This window comes from Anolis sagrei, chromosome 5 (assembly GCF_037176765.1).
Source record: "Anolis sagrei isolate rAnoSag1 chromosome 5, rAnoSag1.mat, whole genome shotgun sequence".
Taxonomy (NCBI): domain Eukaryota; kingdom Metazoa; phylum Chordata; class Lepidosauria; order Squamata; family Dactyloidae; genus Anolis; species Anolis sagrei.
Genome location: NC_090025.1, coordinates 85,715,185 through 85,740,191, shown reverse-complemented (window position 1 = coordinate 85,740,191; position 25,007 = coordinate 85,715,185). Strand labels below are relative to the sequence as shown.

At 37.6% G+C, this 25,007-nt stretch overlaps 1 protein-coding gene across 1 annotated transcript in view; it reads left to right on the top strand.

Annotated features, from left to right (window-relative positions):
- GSAP (gamma-secretase activating protein) overlaps positions 1–25,007 on the top strand; it is a 72,343-nt gene that overhangs the window by 13,702 nt on the left and 33,634 nt on the right. Inside the window, exons 8-19 of the mRNA XM_060778319.2 lie at positions 1,808–1,854; positions 4,144–4,248; positions 6,646–6,705; positions 9,283–9,326; positions 12,340–12,425; positions 15,353–15,430; positions 18,529–18,606; positions 19,529–19,621; positions 21,409–21,626; positions 22,266–22,335; positions 23,827–23,909; positions 24,878–24,931. Of these exons, the coding sequence (XP_060634302.2) occupies positions 1,808–1,854; positions 4,144–4,248; positions 6,646–6,705; positions 9,283–9,326; positions 12,340–12,425; positions 15,353–15,430; positions 18,529–18,606; positions 19,529–19,621; positions 21,409–21,626; positions 22,266–22,335; positions 23,827–23,909; positions 24,878–24,931 (1,016 nt within the window). The remainder of the gene's footprint in view (positions 1–1,807; positions 1,855–4,143; positions 4,249–6,645; positions 6,706–9,282; positions 9,327–12,339; positions 12,426–15,352; positions 15,431–18,528; positions 18,607–19,528; positions 19,622–21,408; positions 21,627–22,265; positions 22,336–23,826; positions 23,910–24,877; positions 24,932–25,007) is intronic.

The window sequence follows — 25,007 nt, the reverse complement described above, 5'->3', positions numbered from 1 at the left end:
TAATATGCTGTTGGGCTTGGCCTCATGTAAGCCGCCTGAGTCCCCATTGGGAAGATGGTGGCAAAGTATTAAATAAAGATTTTGATGATGATGATTATCCCTCTTGTCCTTAGCTGACTGTAGCATTTGTTGAATTTTCTTGGTGGGTCTGTAGATTGCTTCATAAGCTTCCCTATGCAGTCAGTGGTTCCCCTGATGTATAATAAGAACACCTTCTCTATAGGTGGCTCTATATCTTTATTTCTGTGGTTTGTTCTTGGTCTTGCAGCTCTTCTAATGTCGGCAGAAGTAACCATTAGCCTGTAGAGCCTGGTTTAGGTGATTCAGTTCATGTTGAAGGAGGTGGGGTTCACAGATTCAGCTTTCATAGCCCACCAGAGCTTTAATGATGCTCCTTTTTTTTGTCCTGGAAGATGATTGGAGTTTTTATGTATCAGTGTGGGTGAGTTTTCTGTATACTGTGTCACCCAATTGTTGGTTTGGTTTGCAAGTGACTAGGACATCCAGAATGGTAGTTTTCCTTCTTGTTCTTTTTCCATAATAAATTGGATGTTTGGATGGATATTGCTGATGTGGTCCAAAAACCAGTTTAGTTCTTCTCCATGGCTCCAAATGGTGAACATATCAGTCACATAACAGAACCATATAGGGGGCAGAAAATGCTGCTAGAACATGACCATACAGCTCAGAAACCACACAGAACCTCAGTGATTCTGGCCATGAAGGCTTTTGACAATACATAAGAAAATATTAGTGTCCATGATTGGTGTTCTAATTATCTATTTGTATACCACTATCTCTGGTGCAGCGAAGTGGTTTCTTAAATTGTCCTGTCTTTTTGGGGCATCGTCCCATTTCTCACCTTAGACTCTCCAGTGGCGTCCAAAAGAGTATCAAGTTTCATGGATGAAACACAGCAATAGCTTGTCACAAGCTACACTATAGCTGCAAGAAAGATCACCTCTATGTAGGAGGAACTCTGGTTTCTTGTCAGTGCCTTAAGGACAACAAATAGCAATTTGCTAGCTATCTTCCCCCCCCCCCCATTTTATTGAGCCCTAATTCCTTTTTTATAGTTGCTCTAGCAAAATTACTGTTTGAAAATCAAAAATAAAAACTACTTCAGTATAAGTAATTGCTTCTTAATATAATGACATTCTTATGGAGTCATTTCTGTGTTTACATAACTAAGTAGTGCTCCCTTCCCAAACACACATAGCTTTTTCACGTTGTTGAAGAGCAGGGAGAACAGTGGGATATATTCAGCTATTTTCCTCTATCTGGTTGTGTTGTAAGAATATCATCTGCAGGGGCATGCCAAGAAATCCTGGAGGTTTCCACCAATGGCTGTCGCAATGCATCCAGGTTGTGAATTGTTGAAGGCTTTCATGGCCGGATTCACTGGGTTGTTGTAGGTTTTTTCGGGCTAAATGGCCATGTTCTAGAGGCATTCTTTCCTGACGTTTCGCCTGCATCTGTGGCAAGCATCCTCACTACCTCTGAGGATGCTTGCCATATATGCAGGCAAAACGTCAGGAGAGAATGCCTCTAGAACATGGCCACATAGCCCGAAAAAAACTACAACCCATCCAGGTTGTATCTCTACTGATTTCCCTCTCTGTCCACAACACATAAATTCGTTCCCTATTTCACTGCATAATTGTTGCATTTTTGTGCTTTTTCTGCAAAAAAACGGGGGGCATTATACATGGAGCAGAAACAAGAAAAAAACCACAGTTGAATTTGCTCACATCTTCTGTATGTATTATGTTAGAAGTTATAATTTGACATTGTTTTTGATTTTAAGATGCTGAGAAAATTGATATTAGAGTTGTCAAAGATGGACAAGGAGTGGTAAGTAGATTAAAGCTTCTTTTCTGGTTGGGCTGTGGAATCATGGCATAGTTTTGAAATGTTAATTTATTCAGTAGTGACCTTCTTCAAGCAATTTGTGGTAATATTCTACAGTGATAATTACATAGACATAGTGAAATGTAATATAAGATCAGCAACAAGAGTGGCAAACCATTCCCCTACAAACTGAAAGTTAACAACTAGAGGACAATCCAGGTGTGATGCAGAGAGACTAATAAGGATTCTTTTTGGAGATAACAGATTCTTGTGACCAGGCTCCAAAAATCAAATCCCTGGGAATCCTGCCCAATTGCTCACTTGCTGGATTGGGTTACTGGACCTCAGGGTGATGTCTTGAATGTGGACTTTTGGCTTTGCTGTTGTATGAGTTCTTTAGTGTGCCTGGCCTGACTCTAGTTCAGCCTTGGTAGAGAGACAGAGACAGGTTTAAAACTATTTATTTATTTGTCGTGTCAGAACAACCAGTCTAACAGAACAAAGCAAACAAACAGAAAAATACACAACTTGTGAGTTTGGTAGCTGGTTAAATGACCTTTGACTAGTATCTGGCCAAGTTTCTTAAATGTAGCAGAATAATTCAGTAACCTCTTCTAATAAACTCCAGCAATACATGGAGAGAGAATTGCCAGATGTACAAGCTGGGTTTAGAAAAGGCAGAGGAACGAGAGACCAAATTGCCAATATCCGCTGGGTAATGGAGAAAGGCAGGGAGTTTCAGAAAAACATCTGTTTTATTGACTATTCTAAAGCCTTTGACTGTGTGGAGAATGATAAATTGTGGCAAGTTCTTGGTGGTATGGGTACACCAAATCACCTTGTCTCTCTCCTGAGGAATCTGTACAAGGACCAAGTAGCAACAGTAAGAACTGACCATGGAACAACAGACTGGTTCAAGATTGGGAAAGACGTACGGCAGGGTTGTATACTCTCACCCAACCTATTCAACTTGTATGCAGAACACATCATGCAACGTGCAGGGCTTGACGAATGCAAGGCTGGGGTGAAAATTGCTGGAAGAAACATTAACAACCTTAGATATGCAGATGACACCACTTTGATGGCCAAAAGCGAGGAGGAGCTGAGGAGCCTTCTAACCAAGGTGAAAGAATAAAGTGCAAAAGCTGGGTTGCAGTTAAACATAAAAAAGCCAAGATTATGGCAACAAGAATTATTGACAACTGGAAAATAGAAGGAGAAAACGTGGAGGCAGTGACAGACTTTGTATTTCTAGGTGCAAAGATTACTGCAAATGCAGACTGCAGCCAGGAAATCAGGAGACGCTTACTTCTTGGGAGGAGAGCAATGACCAATCTCGATAAAACACTGGCAACAAAGATCCGCATAGTCAAAGCAATGGATATTCCCTGTAGTCACCTACGGATGTGAGAGCTGGACCATAGGGAAGGCTGAGCGAAGGAAGATAGATGCTTTTGAACTGTGGTGCTGGAGGAAAGTTCTGAGAGTGCCTTGGACAGCGAGAAGATCCAACCAGTCCATACTTCAAGAAATAAAGCCTGACTGCTCATTGGAGGGAAAGATAGTAGAGGCCAAGATGAAGTACTTTGGCCACATCATGAGAAGAAAGGAAAGCTTAGAGAAGACAATTATGCTGGGAGAATGGAAGGAAAAAGGAAGCGGGGCTGACCAAGGGCAAGATGGATGGATGGCATCATGGAAGTGACTGGCTTGATCTTGAAGGAGCTAGGGGTGGTGATGGCCGAGAGGGAGCTCTGGCGTGGACTGGCCCATGAAGTCACAAAGGGTCGGAAACGACTGAATGAATGAACAACAAAAATAATCCAGTCTTTAAGCTCTCCAAAACCAAAGGTAGTTCTCCCTTCTTTCTCAAATCTAAATATCTTTCTACTTGACCACCAGTCCCTCTTTATCAGCTCAAAGCCCTGTCTGTGTCAGATTCACTCTATTAATGCCAGTTCAAACGCTATCTGTATCTCGAAGGGGGCAACCTCTGCCTTTTGATATACTCTGTTTCCCTCCACCCCCTTCAAAGCCTCCTGAGCCATTATTGGCTGCCTTCAAGCCATATTTGCCTAGCACCTCCCCCCTTGGTAATGAGCAGGGACCTTTTCCATTTAAACTTGCTGCAGAATAATCCCAGATATCTTTTTGGAAAACAAAGCTTGTGAACCTGGGACTTCTCCTGATATCTTGCATGGCATGTGTGAAAGTTCTAAGAATAGTATTTTATTACTGGTTATTTTATCCTTTCCTTCATCCTTAATTAGTGGTTATGTCCTCATTTTTCAGGTAATTGCAAATTCAAGCCAGCTTTCAAGAGAGAGAATTGCTGATGATCTCATTTGGACCCAGTGGGACATGATGGAGCAAAGATTATTCTACATTGTCCCAAAGGTGAAACACATTGAATGTTTTGTTCCCTTGATCACATATTTACATACTTATACAGTGAGAATGCTGAGTTTCAAATAGTTTGCAATGTTTTCTGTGATAAAGGATAGAAAAGTGTGATTTTTTTTTTTAAAAAAAACACATACATATCAAAGCTAGGCTGTTCATGCTTCTTGCCTTTGATCACATTGTACTTAATCCTACATAAGTATTGGAAGGATGAGCTTATTCACTCATGAAGGGAAATATTCATAACTTAGGTCCTGAAAACAGATTATGGTGCTGTGCTCCATGGCAAATTAGAAGGTCATTTTGACAAAATTAATAATTAAAAGATTTAAAAGGCCACTTTGAGTCTTCCTCAGGAGAGACAAAGCAGGGTATAAATGATAATAATAATAATAATAATAATAATAAATAACAATATTAAAGTTAAACCGAGAAAATGGGCATTTAATAGAGGAAGGCAAAGAAAACAAAAAAGAAGGGAATTCAATGCTGTAGTCTATTTTTTAGACTAATGCTGTAGTCTATTTTTTAGACTACAACTCACACCATTCCCTAAACCAGCATACCTTTGTCTATCTTTTTACAGAATGAATATTATCGCTCAGGGATTTGGTGCACTATACTCCAAAAACATTTTTTTCCAAATTTTTGGGCAGGAAGTTATGCTGCCGCACCCTGTATTTTGACTTTTATATAGACATAGATATAGATGTGACACTATTGTTCTACTGCAGATTGAGGCCATGTTTCAGAGTGGCTTGGGGAAAGAATGGGGAACATAGCTCTCTCAGATGTTGTTGGACCATCTCTTCTCATCAGTTCTATTCAGCATCCCTACTGCTGAAGGATTACGGGAATTAAAGTCTAAGTATATCTGTATGATCATCCATTTGAGTTTCCCAACTTAGCGATAGCCCTTCTCTGCATTTTGTTGTCATAGATGATTCACTCACTAGAGTACTTATTCAAATATTGTGCAGGCGTTTTTAGCTTTCAACCATATTGAAATCCTGTTGCAAAATATAGAAACGCCTACTAGAACTCAAATGTAAAATTGAAAATCATAGCTGCTCTGAGTCTTTGTGGATTAAGTGTTCACAACTGATCTAAAATGTTTGTGCCAAAATGCAGTGGGAAGCGGTTTTCACATGAAAAGGGTTTTCTCTTCTGGAACAGCGAACTGTGTTTTAGGGCAGGCAAAACCATAAGCATTTATAGACAGTAGACAATGTGGGGGAGGAAGGAAGGATGTAAAAAAAACTATGCTGTGGTTAGCTTTTATGCTTGCCTTGTCTTAATTACTTCAGGGTCTATATGTTCAAAAAAAGAGTCTTCAGTTATGTGGCGCTTACAGTGGCAGAATAACAAGGGGAAACAGCATTCCCAACTCTGTGCTTCTCTCATAAAGCTCATTCCAATCCAGAGAAGGAGCATTTTCAGGGAGAAATGGAGATGTTTAACTTTTCCTCATCTACCTGGTTTGTCCTGGTAAATACTGTATATACTCGAGTATAAGCCGACCTGAATATAAGCCGAGGCACCTAATTTTACCACAAAAAACTGGGAAAACATATTGACTCTAGTATAAGCCGAGGGTGGGAAATGCAGCCACTACAGGTAAATTTCAAAATAAAAATAGATACCAATAAAATTACATTAATTGAGGCATCAGGAGGTGAAATGTTTTTTAATATTTACATAAAACTGTAATTTGAGATAAGATTGCCCAACTCTGATTAAATCATTACATATCTTCAAATGTACTTACGTATCCTTCCAACAATAATAAAGAGAATAAAATAATAAATATAATAATAATAATAAAGTAAAATAATGGAAATGCAATAATAACAGTAATAATAGAGTAGAATAATAAATGGAACAATAGAGTAAAATAATAAATGTAATAATAATAATAAATAGTGTAAAATAATAAATGTAATAATAATAATAGGGTGAAATACTGTAAATGTAATAATAATAGAGTAAAATAATACATGAAATAAAAATAATACTAATAACAGAGTAAAATAATAAATAACCTTGACTCAAGTATAAGCCGAGGGGAGGGTTTTCAGCCTAAAAAAGGGGCTGAAAAACTAGGCTTATACTCAAGTATATACAGTACTTTCAAATGGTGTTTAAATCTTCTCCAAACCCCTTCTCACAGCTCAGTAAGAGATATTAGCTTGGTTGGAGATAAAACTATTGCAGGAGGTGGTACATTTGCAATTATGAGCCCAGCAACAGTTAAACTCTCATCCATTGTCTCCAGTCACATATTCCCATTATTTTAGCCTCATGGCGTTAGGATTTTCCACTTGTCATGATAGTTTCTAGTTCTGTCTTGAAAATCTAAGCGTATACTGATTAGTGTTTTTTGTTTTTAAGGAAACACGGGACACTTTAAATTGCATACAGTTTTTTCCTGATAAAAACTTCAAACTGACGGTAAGGTCTTCTATGTTGGGTTTTTTGCTTTGTTTTTCGAGTTGAAGATATCAAAATGTACAACATTTTCAGATTTAAGGCAGAGTGGTGAATAGAACCATGTATTTCTTTCAACGTCTGGCTCACACAAGCACTTGGACGACTTGATTTCTTTGATATCTGATGCAGTTGAATGTGTCCCCTTTCTCCATTGAAAAGTGCAGTATTTAGCAAGGTCTATACAGTAGGACACCTTTGTTTTTCTAGATCAGGCATGGGCAAATTTTGGCCCTCCAGGTGTTTTGGACTTCAACTCAGCTGGTAGGATATTAGGAATTGTGGGAGTTGAAGTCCAAAACACCTGAAGTTTGCCCATGCCTGTTCCAGATGCTTTGAACTTCAGCTCCCAGAAACCCCAGCCTGTAGGATCAATGGTAAAGGACTGTGGAAGTTTCTTTTCAAAATATCTGGAGGGTTGAACTTGTCCTTTATGCTCTTTGAGTGTCAATTAAACTAGTTCAGAGAATGAAGCTGAGTTAAAAAGTTTAGTTTAGTAAGTTTACTAACAATACAGATATGTATATTGAAAGATCTAAGATCAGCAGTGGTCAGATAAAGAATAGGTAGTATTTTTTCCTCAAATTAACTTATTTTAAGTATAGTCAAATAGTAATTTATGTTCATAAATATACAATAGTAAAATATAATTAGGTACACTTTGATCCTCGTATCCACAGAACCAATACAAGGAGGTTTTACTTATCCATGGTTTCACAGTTCACATAGGGCATTTTGCCAAAGCTATACACTTTTTTAAGTTCCTCCAACACATCCAATTAAAATAATAGGGTTTGCTGTTATCCATGACATCATGTGTCTACACAAGTTTGGGAACATATCCTCTGTGGATATGGGAATTATACTGTGTAGTTTGAAACGATATAGGAATAGTTGTTAACCAGTCTTTTAACATCAGATTCCAGCACTTGCTTGTTGGTGCTACATAACGTCAATTCCTTTTTTAGCCGTGGAGCCCTTTTTGAAGCAAAAGTTTCTCATAGAGCCACAAGAAATGTTTATATATTACTGTATATACTCGAGTATAAGCCAACTTGAATATAAGCTGAGGCACCTAATTTTGCCACAATAAACTGGGAAAATGGATTGACTCAAGTATAAGCTGAGATACCAATACAATTGCATTAACTGAAGCATCTGTAGGTTAAATGTTTTTCAATATTGACATAAAATTGTAATTTAAGATAAGACTGTCCAATTCTGATTATTCCGATCTTCTTCAATGTAAATGTGCTTACGTATCCTTCCAATAATAATAGAGTAAAATAATAAATGTAATAATAATAATATAATGAAAATGTAATAATAGCAGTAGTAATAATGTAAAATAATAAATGTAATAATAATAATAAATAGAGTGAAATAATAAATGTAATAATAACACTAATAGGGTAAAATGATAAATGTAATACCTTGGCCTGTACTTAAACACAATTGGTGCTGACAAAATTACCATCTGTCAGCTACATAAGGCCGCCCTATTGGGATCTGCATGCATTATTTGCCGATACATCACATAGTCCTAGACACTTGGGAAGTGTCCGACATGTGATGCAATACAACTGCCAGTATAGGAATCTTCTTTGCTGTGTATTTATCTTGTTGTATTTCAATTAATGATAATAAAGTAAAATAATAAATCGAATAAAAATAATAATAAATAACTTTGACTCGAGTATAAGCCGAGGGGGACTTTTTCTGTGTAAAAAAGGGCTAAAAATTAGGCTTATACTTGAATATATACAGTATATTTTGTATTCTATTATATATAATGTATATATATCAGGCATAGACAAACTTTTTGACACATTGTGTTTTAAAATTTCACATATAGGCCAGGTGAGTGGCAGATAGATGGAGAGTGTTTGTGTGAACTAATTGGGAAAAAATGAACAAATTCCTGTGCACACTGCACATATCTCGTTTGTAGTGCTAAAAAAAGGAAAGAAAGAACAATACAATATTTAAAATGAAGAACAAACATGAACAAACACAAACCTAACAGTATTTTTCAGTGGAAGACCCCAGGGACCATCCAGTCCAACCCCCATCTGCCACACTGGAAAAGCACAATCAAAGCATCCCCTGAGGAAAATAGGGTTTTGGGAGGAAAATAGGGTTTTGGAAGTAAGGAAGGCAAGGGGAGAAAGGATCTGGGCAGCGAGGAAGGGGATTAAAAGGGGCTTTTGGAGGGGAGCGAGTGGGGAGGAGGGAAGCATGGAGCCCCTCAGTATGCTTCCTGAAGCCCAAGGGCGCAGAGTGTACTTTAAGAATGGCTGTCCTAGACTATTAAGAATTATCTAATCCAACAACATCTAGGGGGACACATTTTCCATACTTATTTTAATGATTTATTTAATAAGTGTTAACATTTTACAGATTTTTTTAGTAAAGAAGACAGCCACTATTTCCTTCATTTCCATTAATTAGCTGCATGTTCCTGAAATAGAATTACTACTGATTATCTCTGCCAGGGTTTAACAGTCACCCTTAGCTAACATCGTCTCTGTTTTTCAACAGCTTGAAGCACCTTTGGATATCTCTTTGGGTGACATAGCATTAAAGTGAGTTCTGTCAAGTGTTTTATACCTGCTTTTGTCTAAAGGCATTTTAATGTTAGAATAAGCTATGTATGGGCTCTATATATTGCTGTGTATGCCTTTCTTAGTTCCAGATCAACATAGGCTTATAGGTTTTCTGGTTGGCTATTTTCAGCTGCTTGGACAAGTATTCACCTTTGTTGCTTAGTATATTCTGTTCTTCAAAATTTTCTTCCATTGATTGAAAAATGTTTTGATTTATATTAATTTAATGTATAATAAACTTGGGGCCATTCACATTTACTCACAATTTTGGCGTATGTTCGCTCTGTCTCAACGCAACTCAAATATCTCTTTCTTTTCAGCATTATTTCGTTTTCTTTGGTTTGCCTGTGTTGGATCACATCTCTAAACAAGATATTTTTCTAGAACCAAGTCCCATCCCCCCACACTCTCAGTTTTAATAAATAGTTCTAGCTTATCTGCTTTCAGATCACAACGAAAGAAAGCTGGGATGCTCTTCAGGTTTTGAATACATGGCAAGTTCTAAGCCATGGTGTCTTGAGTAGATGCAGCAGTATGAACACAGTCAGCGTGTGGTGCCCTTTCACATGTTTAGATATTTGTTTCCCAAATCCTAGAGGAGTTACTTCTCATATTCTTACAATGAGGAAAACCCTATTTCTGAGTTGTGCTGCCATCCCTCTGCTGGGCATGCTGTTTCCTGATATTGTGCTGCCAACCTATTTCTAGGATATTGCAAGTTTGTCTTCTGATTGGACTTTACCTTCAGTTAGACCTTTCCTCTCATTTCATTGACAATGGCCTTCTTACTCCTAAGTGTTTTCAATGAAACCAGATGAGTTGAACAATGTCAAGAGCTAAAATATCATTTTAACATTCAAATATGAATTTACCTTGAACTTGGGAGACAGAACAGTCCTCACTATGCTTTAATCTTTTGTGTCAGGTTGTGCCATGGACCAGGGGGAGGAGCTGAATGTTAGTAAGATTTCAGGATGGTACACTAAGAGTAGAATCTTTACTGGCACACTATACAAGAGACAGCGTGTTTCCTTTTTTTAATCTTCTTGTCTTTTGGTTGTTTTCAGTGCCCCAGTGTTCCCTTCACACTATTGCTTAGCCTCAACATTTTGTCATTGGAGTCTATGTCCCCCCTCCCCTTGTGGGAAAGTTTGATTCCACAACCCCCGTTTTAATGAGCCCCCCCTCCGCAAATAACCTGCTTCTCCTTTATCTCACCCGAGTTTTTAATAAGTTTTTAATTAGTTTTTCTTTTAATCATTACATGTAGCCTGCCCATTGTCACTGTGATTGTGATTACTGTAATTTTATATCGTTATGCATTCATATGTTTTATGTAATTATGATGTTGTTTATTGTTTTCGTTTTCGGTTTTATTTTGCTGTAATTTGTTGTTTGGGCTTGGCCTCATGCAAGTCGCCCCGAGTCCCCATCGGGGAGATGGTGGCGGGGTATAAATAAAGTTTATTATTTATTTTTTATTTATTTACTTTATTTGTATACCGCTCTTCTCAGCCCTTAAGCGACTCAGAGCGGTTTACAACAATTTAGGTATATACAATACAAAATCATTAAGCATTTAAAAGCAATAGCATCACAAATCATTAAACATCAATATCAATACATCACTACATCAATATAACAAATCCATCAGGTCTCATCAATGAAATCAGAATCCAAACTCGTTATCCGATATTCTGTGTTCCGATAGTCAGTCAATCAATCACACTGCTTAGTCGAATGCCTGTTCAAACAGCCAGGTCTTTACTTTCCTCCGGAATGCCAGCAAGGCGGGGGTCAATCTAATATCTGCACGAAGGGCGTTCCACAGCCGAGGGGCCACCACTGAGAAGGCCCTGTCTCTCATCCCCGCCAGACGTGCTTGTGAAGCCGGCGGGATCAAGAGCAGGGTCTCCCCAGACGATCTTAATGTCCTAACTGGTTCATAGGAGGAGACACGTTCGTTTATTATTATTATTTATTATTCTTAGCATATCTCTTCACTGAGCAGAGAATGTAGGAAAGGATGCTTTGAGATTGCAATAATATCCCATGACACCAAATATTCAAACTGGAATCAAAAAAAATTTTTTAATGATTGCAGTGTGTTGATAAGCAATGTTTTTATGAACTGTAGTTTGTCACAGTTTTGACACTGAAAATATAGTCTGCTAAAATTAGAAGAATAAAAACAATAAGGGAAAGAGGAAATCTTGTGGCAGTTAACAAAGTAGATTTGTTACTGGAATTACTATTTTGACAGAAAAAATGGTATTAGAGGCAGAAAAAAAAAACATGGAAAAATTTGCGGTAGGTTTCAATGTGTTTCAGAAAACTTTTGATTCAAAAACACTTTGCCTATGTGAAATGAAACAGCCAGGTCAGATAACCATTGTATAAATAAGTCAGAAAAAAAATTAAACCTTCTAGAGACCACTTCAGATTTTCTTTCAAAATGCATCTAGGGATGAATTTTTCTTTCGCCATCCTTGGCTCTTATGATTTCCATTTTGTGGACAAACTTATATAGCTTTCATTTTTAATATACTGTGAGTAGCTGGTGAGGCAAGCTTATCTGCTCTTTTTCATTGTTTACAACTACTCAGTAAGAAATTCTGTAGCTGCGGTTTATTTTGCCTGCTGTAGATAGGCACATAAGGCTATAAAAGGGTTGGCTAAAGTAGAATCCTGCTTTTTTCTAGTTCAAGCTTTACCTTAGACTGTTTTCCAGCCTTCCTTCACCATCTTCCCAGTGCTGATGCTGCTAAAACCTTTCTAGATAAACAGATGCTGATGAGGAAAAGGAGATAGGCTAGTGTAAAAAGACTTTGTGTTAACCAGCTTCTTTATCAGAGGCTTTGTTAATTGAGGTATGGCTGTAATTTTTTTTGTACCTGAATGTTGCCTAGTGCCTATGTTTAACCTAGTCTACATGTTGGTCTTTTATGATACTGTTTAGATTAATATAGCAATTCCTGATTTCTATTCCTAGACCCATGAATTTGGATTATAATTGTCATCAGGACCAAGAGATTATACCTAAACCTTTGAATGTCCGCGTTATTACCAGTGAAACAGGTAGTCCATACATGATACATTACTTTATGAACGCAATTTAATGAATTTTGTTTGTAGCTTAATTGTCCATGTACTTTCATCACTATGTGATGAATTTATTCTCTGTAGGTATTTTAGTATTTGGAAATAAATACAGAATACAACATAATGCATTGTGTGTCAGTTATGACTAATATGTTTCAATTGCTGCAGCTCTTCAATTTTGTTTGGTATATTCCTTTCTTTCTTAATACCTTTCATGTATCTTGCTGAGAATACCACGTGTCTGCTATCATAATTCATATGAGACATGAATTATATATTCCAGTTATATATGCCTGCCTGAATTCTTAAGTAGTATATGTAGCAAGTCTTGTCTTTCAAAGTGATATAGTATGTGTCTGTTACTGATATGCCTTTGAATCAAAACATGGAGGGTTTTTTTTTTTTTTGCCTTGACAGACTCTGGTAAACCTTTCACAAAGATAGAAGAATCCTGACACCTCTTTCTCAATTGGATTTTTATTCTTTTGCACTCATGACGATGTGATTTTGTAAAACTCCCAAAATACTGTACAATGCCAATACTCAAAACATCATGAAGGCACACACAAAACACACACATACAAATCACTTTCAATGCTACACAGAACAATGCAGTGTATTTACTTTAATCGACTTCAGTGAAAGGGTAGAGCTAAAATAAATTAGTAAGTTATGTTTTGAATTTATTTCCATCTTCAAACTGAGATGGTTTTTTAAAAAATAGGTTCATTTCCTGTAATTACTTGTGCATATGTGTTGGTGACAAAGTGACTCTTTTATACTCAAAGGATATATACATAAATAAATAATACATAATACTCCCTAACTCTCTCTCCATAGTGTTTCAGCTCTTCTTTTTATACCCTCCCTGCTTCCTCCACATCCCAACAGACACAAAGTTATTTAGGTACATATTGAATACAAAATGGGGAGGGTAAAAAAAAGTCCTGGGCCTTCTTGGGGGATGGTAAATGTGATATAAGGTCCTTGGGGCGGGTGGAGGGAGAGTCTTATCTGATGATGGTAGTAAGCTACTGATCAGTTTTGTAAAAGTCCAGAGGAACATAGATTTTATCAGTTGTGGTGCCATAAGTTAGGTGTCAGCTATCACTTGCCAGTAGACTGAGGATGGGGAAGCTGCCCCTGAGGAAAGTTGGTGTGTAAGCTGCACCTGGCACTCTGGAGGAGCTGAAGTCTCCTGGCCTCCTTTTCACCTCCTCCTTGCTGGCTGTTGGAGGGAGGGTCAGCGAGTTGTAGCTGCTGCCAAGGAGAGTTGGTGTGTAGGCTGCACCTTGTACTCTGGAGGAGCTGAAGTCTCCTGGCCTCCTTTTCACCCCCTCCTTGCTGGCTGTTGGAGGGAGGGTCAGCGAGGTGTAGCTGCTGCCAAGGAGAGTTTGTATGTAGGCTGCACCTTGCACTCTGGAGGAGCTGAAGTCTCCTGGCCTCCTTTTCACCTCCTCCTTGTTGGTTGTTGGAAGGAGGGGTCAGCGAGGTGTAGCTACTGCCAAGGAGAGTTGGTGTGTAGACTGCACCTTGCACTCTGGAGGAGCTGAAGTCTCCTGGCCTCCTTTTCACCTCCTCCTTGCTGGCTGTTGGAGGGAGGGTCAGCGAGGTGTAGCTGCTGCCAAGGAGAGTTGATGTGTAGGCTGCACCTTGCACTCTGGAGGAGGTGAAGACTCCTGGCCTCCTTTTCACCTCCCCCTTGCTGGCTGTTGGAGGGAGGGGGCAGCGAGGTGTAGCTGCTGCCAAGGAGAGTTGATGTGTAGGCTGCACCTTGCACTCTGGAGGAGGTGAAGTCTCCTGGCCTCGTTTTCACCTCCTCCTTGCTGGCTGTTGGAGGGAGGGTCAGCGAGGTGTAGCTGCTGCCAAGGAGAGTTGGTGTGTAGGCTGCACCTTGTACTCTGGAGGAGCTGAAGTCTCCTGGCCTCCTTTTCACCTCCTCCTTGCTGGCTGTTGGAGGGAGGGTCAGCGAGGTGTAGCTGCTGCCAAGGAGAGTTTGTATGTAGGCTGCACCTTGCACTCTGGAGGAGCTGAAGTCTCCTGGCCTCCTTTTCACCTCCTCCTTGCTGGCTGTTGGAGGGAGGGTCAGCGAGATGTAGCTGCTGCCAAGGAGAGTTGATGTGTAGGCTGCACCTTGCACTCTGGAGGAGGTGAAGTCTCCTGGCCTCCTTTTCACCTCCTCCTTGCTGGCTGTTGGAGGGAGGGGGCAGCGAGGTGATGTGTAGGCTGCACCTTGCACTCTGGAGGAGCTGAAGTCTCCTGGCCTCCTTTTCATCTCCTCCTTGCTGGCTGTTGGAGGGAGGGGGCAGCGAGGTGTAGCTGCTGCCAAGGAGAGTTAGTGAATATAAGGGTTACTTACAGCATGAGGTCACCATATGAAAGGTCACAATATGAAAAAGAGTGAACCGTTTGATGGTATTGTGAGGCTTTCATATTAAATACACAGACACAAAAAATATTGAGAGCATGAGAATATAAAATGTATAAAATGCACAACATAAAAACTCTACACACTATACAGTTTGAGTTGTTCTTGTTTCCTCCCATTTTCTTATGCCAGTACCAGAAATGGTACACACAGACTCAAAAGGGAGGTAAATCATTCAGGGCAACTAGTCTGTACCAGAGTAATTTAGGAATGTTTGCAATTGTGTTCTCTATTAACAACAAACATTTTGAGGAATCTGTGCCTACACATTGCAGAAATCTGTTACCCCTTGTTGTCTGCAAAGGAGAATTTTATGAAGCTAACAAAACTACTACAGACAATGTTGCAGGATGCTACAGCAATGTCTTGGGGGATGTAAACTATTTTTCTTTCTCTGCTTTAATCACTTTCTAAATATAACATTAAAATGGAAAGCTTCCAGCTGTATTTTCCTAACAGTCATTTTTCTTTGTAGGAGGTTTATGCATATGTTACAGTGTCACTCCTGTTACATCTGAAGAAGTTACATACTCTGTGTTATTCTTACATAAAGGTACAGTATTTACAATGTAGCACTAATCATGTCTATCCAGAAATATGTTTGTACTTACTTCTGGGTAAAAATGTACAAGATTGTATGTAGCTTTAGTGAATTGAACAGCAAGATACTTGCTCAATAAAATTGATATGCCATTTTGGGTGTCTTTTTTCAGCTAGGTTTGAGGCCATTTTTCAAGGGTTTTTTTTGGTGGGCTTTTTTAACTTTTGAGGGATTTTATGTTTGCTATTCAGGAGATAAAATCAAGGGGAACCAGTTCAGGGGATAATAGCATTTTGGTATTTAGTGACGGGTGTTTTTTGAGTGAAAATAGCTCCCTTTAAAAAAAAATAGAGAGAGTGTGGAGAGATTTGGAGCCTGGAAAAATGGAGTTCAGGGGTCATACTTTTACAATCCATCCAGATTTTTCTGTCTGTATTCTGAAAAACATCAGTCTGCAAGTTTCATCTTTTCCCTTCAAAATTTCTTTATCATTTGTCATATTTAATTTTTCAGAAAGCATGTCTTATGCGTGAATTCGCACACACCCAGTATTAATTCATTTCTTCGTCCCAGCTAAAATAAACCCACTGAAGTTAATAAGATAAATAATTATGTTAAATTCCACTGATTTGATGAATATATCTTATCAGGACTAGACAGGATTTAAGACAATGATTTATGTACATTAAGAAAACAGGACATTCAATGAAAATACCTGAATCACTTTGCCTTTAGATAGTTTTCTTTTAAAGAATTCAAATTCAGAACTACTGGGTTCTTATTAAACAAATTCTTCTTGATTGCTATTGCATATCATTTATCCATTTAAACATTTTTCACTGTCATCCTAATTCACACTCTGTTTTTAATGTGAAGTCAGTAGTATTGCTTGGAAGAATATGTTTTCAATTTGTCAACTAAAGACTTACAAATAACATGTTTATATTATTTTATTTTGTTTATTTTGGCACGCCCTCCGTGTCTGGTTTTAATATGCTGTTTTATATTGTTGATTTTGTTATTTTATATTTTGTTAAAATGTATTTCGTTACTGTATGTTTATTATGTTGTATTATTTTGGGCTTGGCCTCATGTTAGCCGAATCGAGTCACCTTTGGGGAGATGGTAGCGGGTTATAAATAAAGTGTATTTTTATAATATTATTATTATTATTATTATTATTATTATTATTATTATTACCATAAAAATACCATACTAAGTTCCTACATTGCCAGATGTAATGAAAATGACACCTATTGTCATTGTTACATATGACAAGGCCAGTCCTCCAAACTCCACATTTTCATTCTGGTAGCACCCTAACGAAAGGGTTTCTGAAGTTCTGCAGATCTGAGCTCAGGAACATGACGCTTGCAGCACTTTACTGGTTGTAGACTGCATCATGAGCATCTGGAGAGAGCCCTTGGGGTCATGCTACAGCTGTTTCCCTCAATGTTACTCTCAATTGCAGATGCCATTTCCTATGGCCCCAATCTGCAGCATGTCAGAAAGCCTTCGGTTGAGGAGCTGCCAGGTTGAAAAGGCTGGCTTGGGGAATCATATCCAGATGTCAACATCTGTAAATGGGAATCCCTAGCAGTCACAAGATTGATGCTCATAACTACTGAACATGACACAGTCCATAATTATATTATATTATATTAATTATATTGTTATAGGCAACAATGTACAAATGAAAAGGTAATAATAACAATAGAATAATTGTTTTGCACATTTCCATTTGATTTGTATTTGTTCACTTAAATTTCATTCAGGGTCTGGTGTTGAAATTCCCCAACAACAGAATTTTTTTTTTGTCGTGTCAGGAGCAACCGCTCCTATTGTGAGAGAATTGGCCGTCTGCAAGGACGTTGCCCAGGGGACGCCTGGATGATTTTTGATGTGTTATCATCCTTGTGGGAGGCTTCTCTCATGTCCCCGCATGAGGAGCTGGAGCTAATCCGCCTCTCCCCGGATTCGAACCTGCGACCTGTCGGTCTTCAGTCCTGTCGGCACAGGGGTTTAACCCACTGCGCCACCGGGGGCTCCTTAGCAACAGAATGGAACTAGGGAAGACTTATGTGGGTCTGTTGCTGCTTATCTTCTAACATCCATAAAACATATTTTTCTATATTCTTTTTTTCTATATGTAAACACTTTGGAGTAAAATAATCATTCAGAAGCTGCTCATTCTAAGATCTGCAATTGCATGCCCCTCTGATATTAATACTATATTAATATATAATATTGTATTATATATATAAATATAGAGTGGGGACCCAAGACACGAAACCTATTTTTCATTTTTCTAATTTTTTAAACTAATAAATAGACAATAATAAATTATTAAGTTAAACAAAAGCATATTTAAACTTGCAGGTGAAAGCTAGTTAATTTCCACATATTTTGTATTATGCTTTTACTTTCAGAAATCATTGTTTAAAACTGACAACCTAACCCCTGCCCCCCTCAAAAATACTGTGGCTTCTGCTGACATGCATTTTTGGAAACTGGATTAGAGAGGGAAGAAGAGTGTTTAGTCTCTTGGCCTAGCCCACTGCTTCTTAAACTATGGGTCCCAGCCCCAAATGAAGTCTCTTAGGTCTTTGTTGTACCCACTTCTTCTTAAACTATGGGTCCCAGCCCTAAATGGACTCTCTTAGCTCTTTGTTGGGGTTCCAAAACATTTAGCAACCGTAAAAGGTTTCCGAATGCCGCCTAGACATTTTAGTGAATCTGTTAGCAACAACATACAGTGTTTACAGTGGACTTTGCAAAACATGTTTCAGCTGTACGTCATACCATACAAAGTCACTTTGTTTAGCAAGCCTTGAAAATTCTGATTTATTACATGGCCCAAAAATATTTTTTGTTTTTAGGCCTGTTTTTGGGTTTATCTGGTGCTCTGATTCAGAAAATTGCATTGAATAGACTACATCATTTCTAGTTTCTTAGATATGGTTATCTGCTTTTTATGGTTGAGCAGGTGAAGAATAGTATAGGTATAGTTCTGTATCTCAAAAACTGGAGCCATTTTTAGAACCTGCAGGTCAAATATACCCAGAAATGTGTGTTGGCCAGTGTAATCACCTGTTCCTTATCTTTCTTAGGTTACAGCAAAACATACACAGTAGCTTTGGACAAAGGGAATTCCCTGGAAGTAAAAGATCTGACTTTTTTAAACCTTGGTAAGTTAATAACCAGATCGCCTCATTCTCCTTTGCTGCTTTCTCAGATCCTTATTGTTTCATTCTGAGCTGCTTGAGTGAGAAGTCGAAATGTAGATATTTTCCTTGGAGTATGTCACATGTCATGTTTTTCAGTCTGTTAGACTGCTAAAGAAGGAAAGTTCCCTAAGCTGACCTTCCTCCTATTTAGTGGAACAAATAGCTTTGGTTGTGTGTAGTCATAAGACCATTGCATGCTGCTTGGGAAAATTCGAATCGGCATGTTGCTTATTTCCTGTGGCACAGCCTATGACAGCTTTGTTGTCTTGTGTTTTGTGCCTCTGAACAGACAGGGTTGTTGTTTTTTCTGGCAAAGGCAATAAAGGTTGGAGTTATAGAATTGGATACAAGTATTATGGTTTAAATGGGATTATCCCCAAGTAAATATTTCAAAGAATATTTAAATAACCAAATCTCAAATAAAATTAAGGGCTAACTGACATGTCTGTATGTTTATTCTTGTATTATTTTTAAAAAACCCAAATCCAAAATCAACAGATTATTGGGTTGTTGTAGGTTTTCCGGGCTATATGGCCATGTTCTAGAGGCATTTTCTCCTGACGTTTCACCTGCATCTATGGCAAGCATCCTCAGAAGTAGTGAGGTCTGTTGGAACTAGGAAAATGGGTTTATATATCCATGTGGAAAGACCAGGGTGGGACAAAGGACTTTTGTCTGCTGGAGCTAGGTGTGAATGTTTCAGCTGACCACCTTGATTAGCATTTAATGGCTTGGAAGTGCCTGGGGGAATCTTTCTTTGAGAGGTGATTTGATGTGCCTGATTGTTTACTCTCTGTTGTTTTGCTGTTGTAATTTTTGAGTTTTTTAATACTGGTAGCCAGATTTTGTTCATTTTCATGGTTTCTTCCTTTCTGTTGAACAGATTATTATGTGGCTATCTATTTACCTGGACATTTTCTACATCTTCTGAACACTCGGCATCCTGATTTGATGTGCTATAGCTTCTTCTTAACAGGTACAGCCTTTTTTGTTGTTATTTTTACATTTAAAATGAATTTTTACAGTGGAACTCTTCATAATTCGGCAATAGCTGCTTTACTAGAAGTTCTTTCTAATGTCATTCATGTACAGAAATTAATGCAAAAGGAAGAAAAAATGAGACAAGACAATCACCCAGATTGCAGTTTCTTGGCATTTTTTATTCCTGTCCATGTCTACCCTAAAGTCCTGTTGTGTTCAGTTCAGTTTACTCCCAGATAAACATGTGCAGGATTGCAGCCTCAATAGGTCTGCATTTCATTTATATAGCAGTTTTGCACAACACCAACGTTCTCCCTTTCTGTCCAAAAGTCACATGGTCATATCAAAATGATATTAAGCCTCCAACAGTGAGCCAACTAGAAAGCATGATGAATGCAACAGTGAATACAGTCAACATGTCTCTTTGCCTGTTTTTTTTAAAAATCCAAATCATGGAAAGGCTTGACAAGATCTTTAGAAAGGAGAAATTCAAGCATTTATCTCAACATTGTAATCCCAAGAAAAGCAGCCTCCTTGGAAAGTTGTGAACAGCAGGGAGAGTAATTTGTAAGAAGCATATTGTAAGTGGATTAAAGCACCTCTGTAAATGCCCTAGTCCCATTCCTCATCAGATTCCTTTCCAGCTGTTATTTTAAAAGAAGGGAATGGATGTTCATACATTTAATGTTTAAGAGTCTAGTCTGGCCCTACGTAGATACTAGTTTTCATTACCGGAGTGAGATACAATATAAAATTTGCTTTCTGAGGAAGCTTGCCATAGATGCAGGCGAAACGTCAGGAGAAATGCTTCTAGAACATGGCCATATAGCCCAAAAAACCCCACAAGAACTGAGTTTTATTACATATATTTTTTACTCTATTATTATTACATTTCCATTATTTTACTGTATTATTACTTTTATTACTTTTATTATTTTACTCTATTATTGTTATTACATTTATTACTTTATTATTACTATTGTATTAAATTTCCATTATTTACTCTGTTATTATTTTTATTACATGTTATTACATTTATTATTTTGCTCTATTATTATTACATTTATTGTTTTACTGTATTATATTTATTGCATTTATTGTTTTACTCTATTATTGTTATTATTACATTTATTACTTTATTATTATTACAATTATTAAATTTCCATTATTTACTCTATTATTATTTTTATTACATGTTATTACTTGTTAGTATTTTATTCTATCATTAAAGGTAATACACATTTACATTGAAGGAGGTTAGAATAATGGTTGAACCAGAGTTGGGCAGTCTTATCTTAGATTACAGTTCTTTATAAATACTCAAAAACATTTAATCTACTGATGATTACCAGTAGCAGCTACATTTCTCACCCTCACCTTATTCTCGAGTCAATACATTTTTCCAGTTTTTGTGGTAAAATTAGGTGCCTCGGCTTATATTCGGGTCGGCTTATACTCGAGTATATACGGTAATCGTTTTGCACTCGGGCCTTGTGTTTGCATGTTTTCTGTGGTTCAAAAGTTTTCATATGGGTGGCTGTTAATAGAGTTCATGTGATAGAGCATTATCTTGGAAATTGTTTTAGAAGGAATAAACTCCTATGATGCCTCTGAATATGATGTCACATATTCACACTCTGATATATAGTAAATAGGAAACTTAATAATTTCTTAAGATCTCCAGATGCTGTTGAATATTTCCAGTACGAGGGGACTTTATGTATTTCAATTCATACTAGGAAGACCTTGTGGAAACAAATTTATCTCCAATTTACTGTTCAGGTGGGAATGCTAAAATTAATGGATTACACGGCAGCACCATAATTTCTCCTCTCAAGTCAACGGTCTTGGATCGTAGCACAGGAGGACTGTTTACAGTTGAAATAAACAAGGAAGCCCTGTTCCAGTTCCTGTGGAACAGCAAATGTGATACTTACAAATTGGCAGCACTGCACTGTTTGCTTCTACACATTGGGAGCACAAGGGAGATAGAAAGCCAGGTGGGTAAAATATTCCATTAAATTTTTTTTAGCATAGATATTGAAATTGTATTATTTTTTATGTAATAAAAAGTATTAAGCAAATTGTTGATATAATAACATACTCCAATGTGCTTTTTTAATCCAAAGATGGAATTCTGTAATCTGTATGTAATAGTTCCTTACAATTATATTTTGGATTTTACTCTGTCCTGAACTTTGGAGGATTTTGAATAACTTCTTTCTTTGTTAGAGCTCTACTATTAACAATTCTGGCAGAGTAGCTACAAAATTTGGAAAATTAGAAAATTGTCTATATTCTTTTATCAATAGCATGCAATTAAGAACCTCTTGTAAGCCGCACCGAGTCCTTCGGGAGATGGTAGCGGGGTACAAATAAAGGTTTATTATTATTATTATTATTATTATTATTATTATTTAGAGGTTCTGCAAACTAATCAACAAATGCTGCAGTTGCAGAAGGAGGAAGCAACAGCTTTTCATCATGTCTATATTGCATCAGTGGTAAATAGCATTTGCTTAATGTACTTAGTAATAATAAAGTGCATTGATTTCAAGTCTGCCATAGCTTTCACTGCTGATACTTTTACTATAAAATTTCACAGCTCAAGATATATTTCATTTTTCTAATTTCAACAGATAATCCAGTGGATTGTTGACAGAACATCCATTTGCTTTACGTTTGACCCCATACAAGAATTTATTATTGGTAAGTATTTAAGGACTGTATCAAATTGGAAATAAGGGGGTACAGTGATTAAGAACTGTAATACACATTGGTTTCTCATATGTAAAACATGATTGTGTCAACACATTCCTGGACCTTTTGTATGTGAACTCAGTTATGTACTTACATAACAAGGTGATTAGAAATTGATAGTTGTTCAGTTTCTCTGTATACCAATAGCAGTGACTTGATTTCTTATTTTCTAAGATCATTGTATTCCTAACACCAGCATAGAATCATAGACTCAAAGAGTTGGAAGAGACCTCATGGACCATCCAGTCCAACCTCCTGCCAAGAAGCAGGAATATTGCATTCAGATCACCCCTGACAGATGGCCATCCAGCCTCTGTTTAAAAGCTTCCAAAGAAGGAGCAGTAGGAATAGAGCAGTCCTCCAGATTTGAGAAATTGTAGTCTAAACAAGTAACTTTACCATTCTTTTCATGTAAACTTGTAACTCTGGAATAGATAGCCACATATTATATATATGTTTTCCCACTTACTTTAAGTTCCTGAGTTTATTATACAGGGTGAGGCAGCATAACTTCCTTTTTTAAAATGCGCGCCATTCAGTCTGATGAAGACATAGTGGAGCACTAGTAGTCTCGTTTAAGAGGCAGGAGTATAAAGTTTTGTCCTGACACAGTTCAGTCACCATCATGCGTTGGAACAGTGAGGAACGTACTTTTGCCATTGAGGCCTACTTTTCGAGCAGATTTGGAGTGGCCAGCCTGCTCTCCAGATTTGGCCCCTTGTGATTTTTTTCTATGGGGTTTTTTGAAATCCTGTGTTTATGTGAACCGTCCAAGGACCCTACAAGATTTGAAGACCAACATCTAGGAAGAAATTGCCAACGTAACGCCTGCTATGCTGGCAAGAGTCATGCCAAATACCAGAAATTAGTTTACTCAGTGTATGGAGAATGGGGGACGTCACCTACCTAATTTGATCTTCAAAAATGTGTAAAAAAAACTTTAGGTATGCGCCTACATTATATATATATATATATATATATATATATATATATATATATATATATATTCTGATTCATACAATGGCTTTTATTAAGTTTTGAAAAAAGGAAGTTATGCTGTCTCACCCTGTATAAGGTCTTCAGGCTCCTGGTTCAGTCCATGAACTGACTCCCTAGGACAGTGGTTACAGTTGATAAACTGGTTGAGATTTCTGGGAGTTGTAGGCCAAAATATCTGGGGACCGTCAGGTTGCGAACCACTGCCTAGGAAAAGTAAATAATGCTTCTGATACTCCATCTTTGATCATTTCTTTTGCTTTCTACTTTGTTCCTCTCTTTGAGCTGTGAAAATGGATTCCTGTTATTAAGGACTGTCAAACACTCCCTGCCAATAAAAATTGAACCCTGAATTAAATACAAGAGAAGTGTACTATTTGATTTGAGAGTGGTCAGAAACTTTCATTGGACATTAACTAGACATCTCTATCTTCATGCACTCAGCTTCCTTATATTGGACAATGTGCCTGGACGTCACCAACTTAGACAAACTTTTACCATACACCCCATTGCTGCAGTGGAATGAAGTAAGACTTGGGGAAAGGGGATATTTCTGTAATTCAAGTGCTGAGCAAGGTTTTCATTTATAATTGAAAAAGAAGCTCCCACATCATTATTTCTTCAATTTTCCAATGATGGTCTTTCAACTTTTAAGTCTTTAGGGATGAAGAGCAGTTCAACTCTTCATAAATACTGTGGCCTCTGCTGACATGCATTTTTTGGAAGCTGCATTAGAGAAGGAAGAACAACATTGAGTCTCTTTTCTAGCCAATGCTTTGTAAACTATGGATCCCAGCCCTAAATGGGGTTTCTTAACTCTTTGTTGGGGTTCTGAAACATTTAGCAACAATAAAAAGTTTCTCAATGCCATCTAGACATTTAAGTGAAGCAGTTAGCAACAACAAGCAGTGTTTACAATGGAGTTTGCAGAAAACATTTCAGCTGTACTTCATACAAAGCAAAATCAGCTCATTTAGCAAGCCTTGGAAATACTGATTTAGTACAGTCCAAAATATTTTTGGTGTCTTGATTTTAGGTTTGTTCCTAGAATTATTTGGAGCACTGATTTTTTTAAAAAATGCATTTAGATAGATTGCATCAGCTCTAGTTTCTTAGATATGGTTATCATGATTTTCTATGGGCACACAGATGGTGATTGGTATATGGCATATGTTCTCTGTAGCTGGAAAAGTAGAGCTGATAAGGGAACACTGGTGTTATTTTTGGAATCAGCAGGTCAAATATACCCAGAAACAGGGCTAATATTTGAGGCACCAAAATATGTGTTGGTCAGTAAATGTTTGATTTTATACCTTTTTAATATAGCTTTATACCTGGGGTCATGTAAATATTTATTGGGCAGAAAGGATACATGAGTGTAAAACGTTTAAGAAGGCCTGGTCTAACGTACAGTCCATGTAAAAAGCAAACCATAATCTAAGGAAGCAAATACAATGCAACATCCCTTTTCACTCAATGCTCCTATATTTTGTAGGATTTCCCAGGAATTATATGCCGAACACACATTATCTCATTACCTGCATTAAAAGTAAGTATATGATAAGCAATTGCTAGCAGAATGCTAAGTTGATTCATGTATCCTTTTCATCATGGAGATGGTTCTT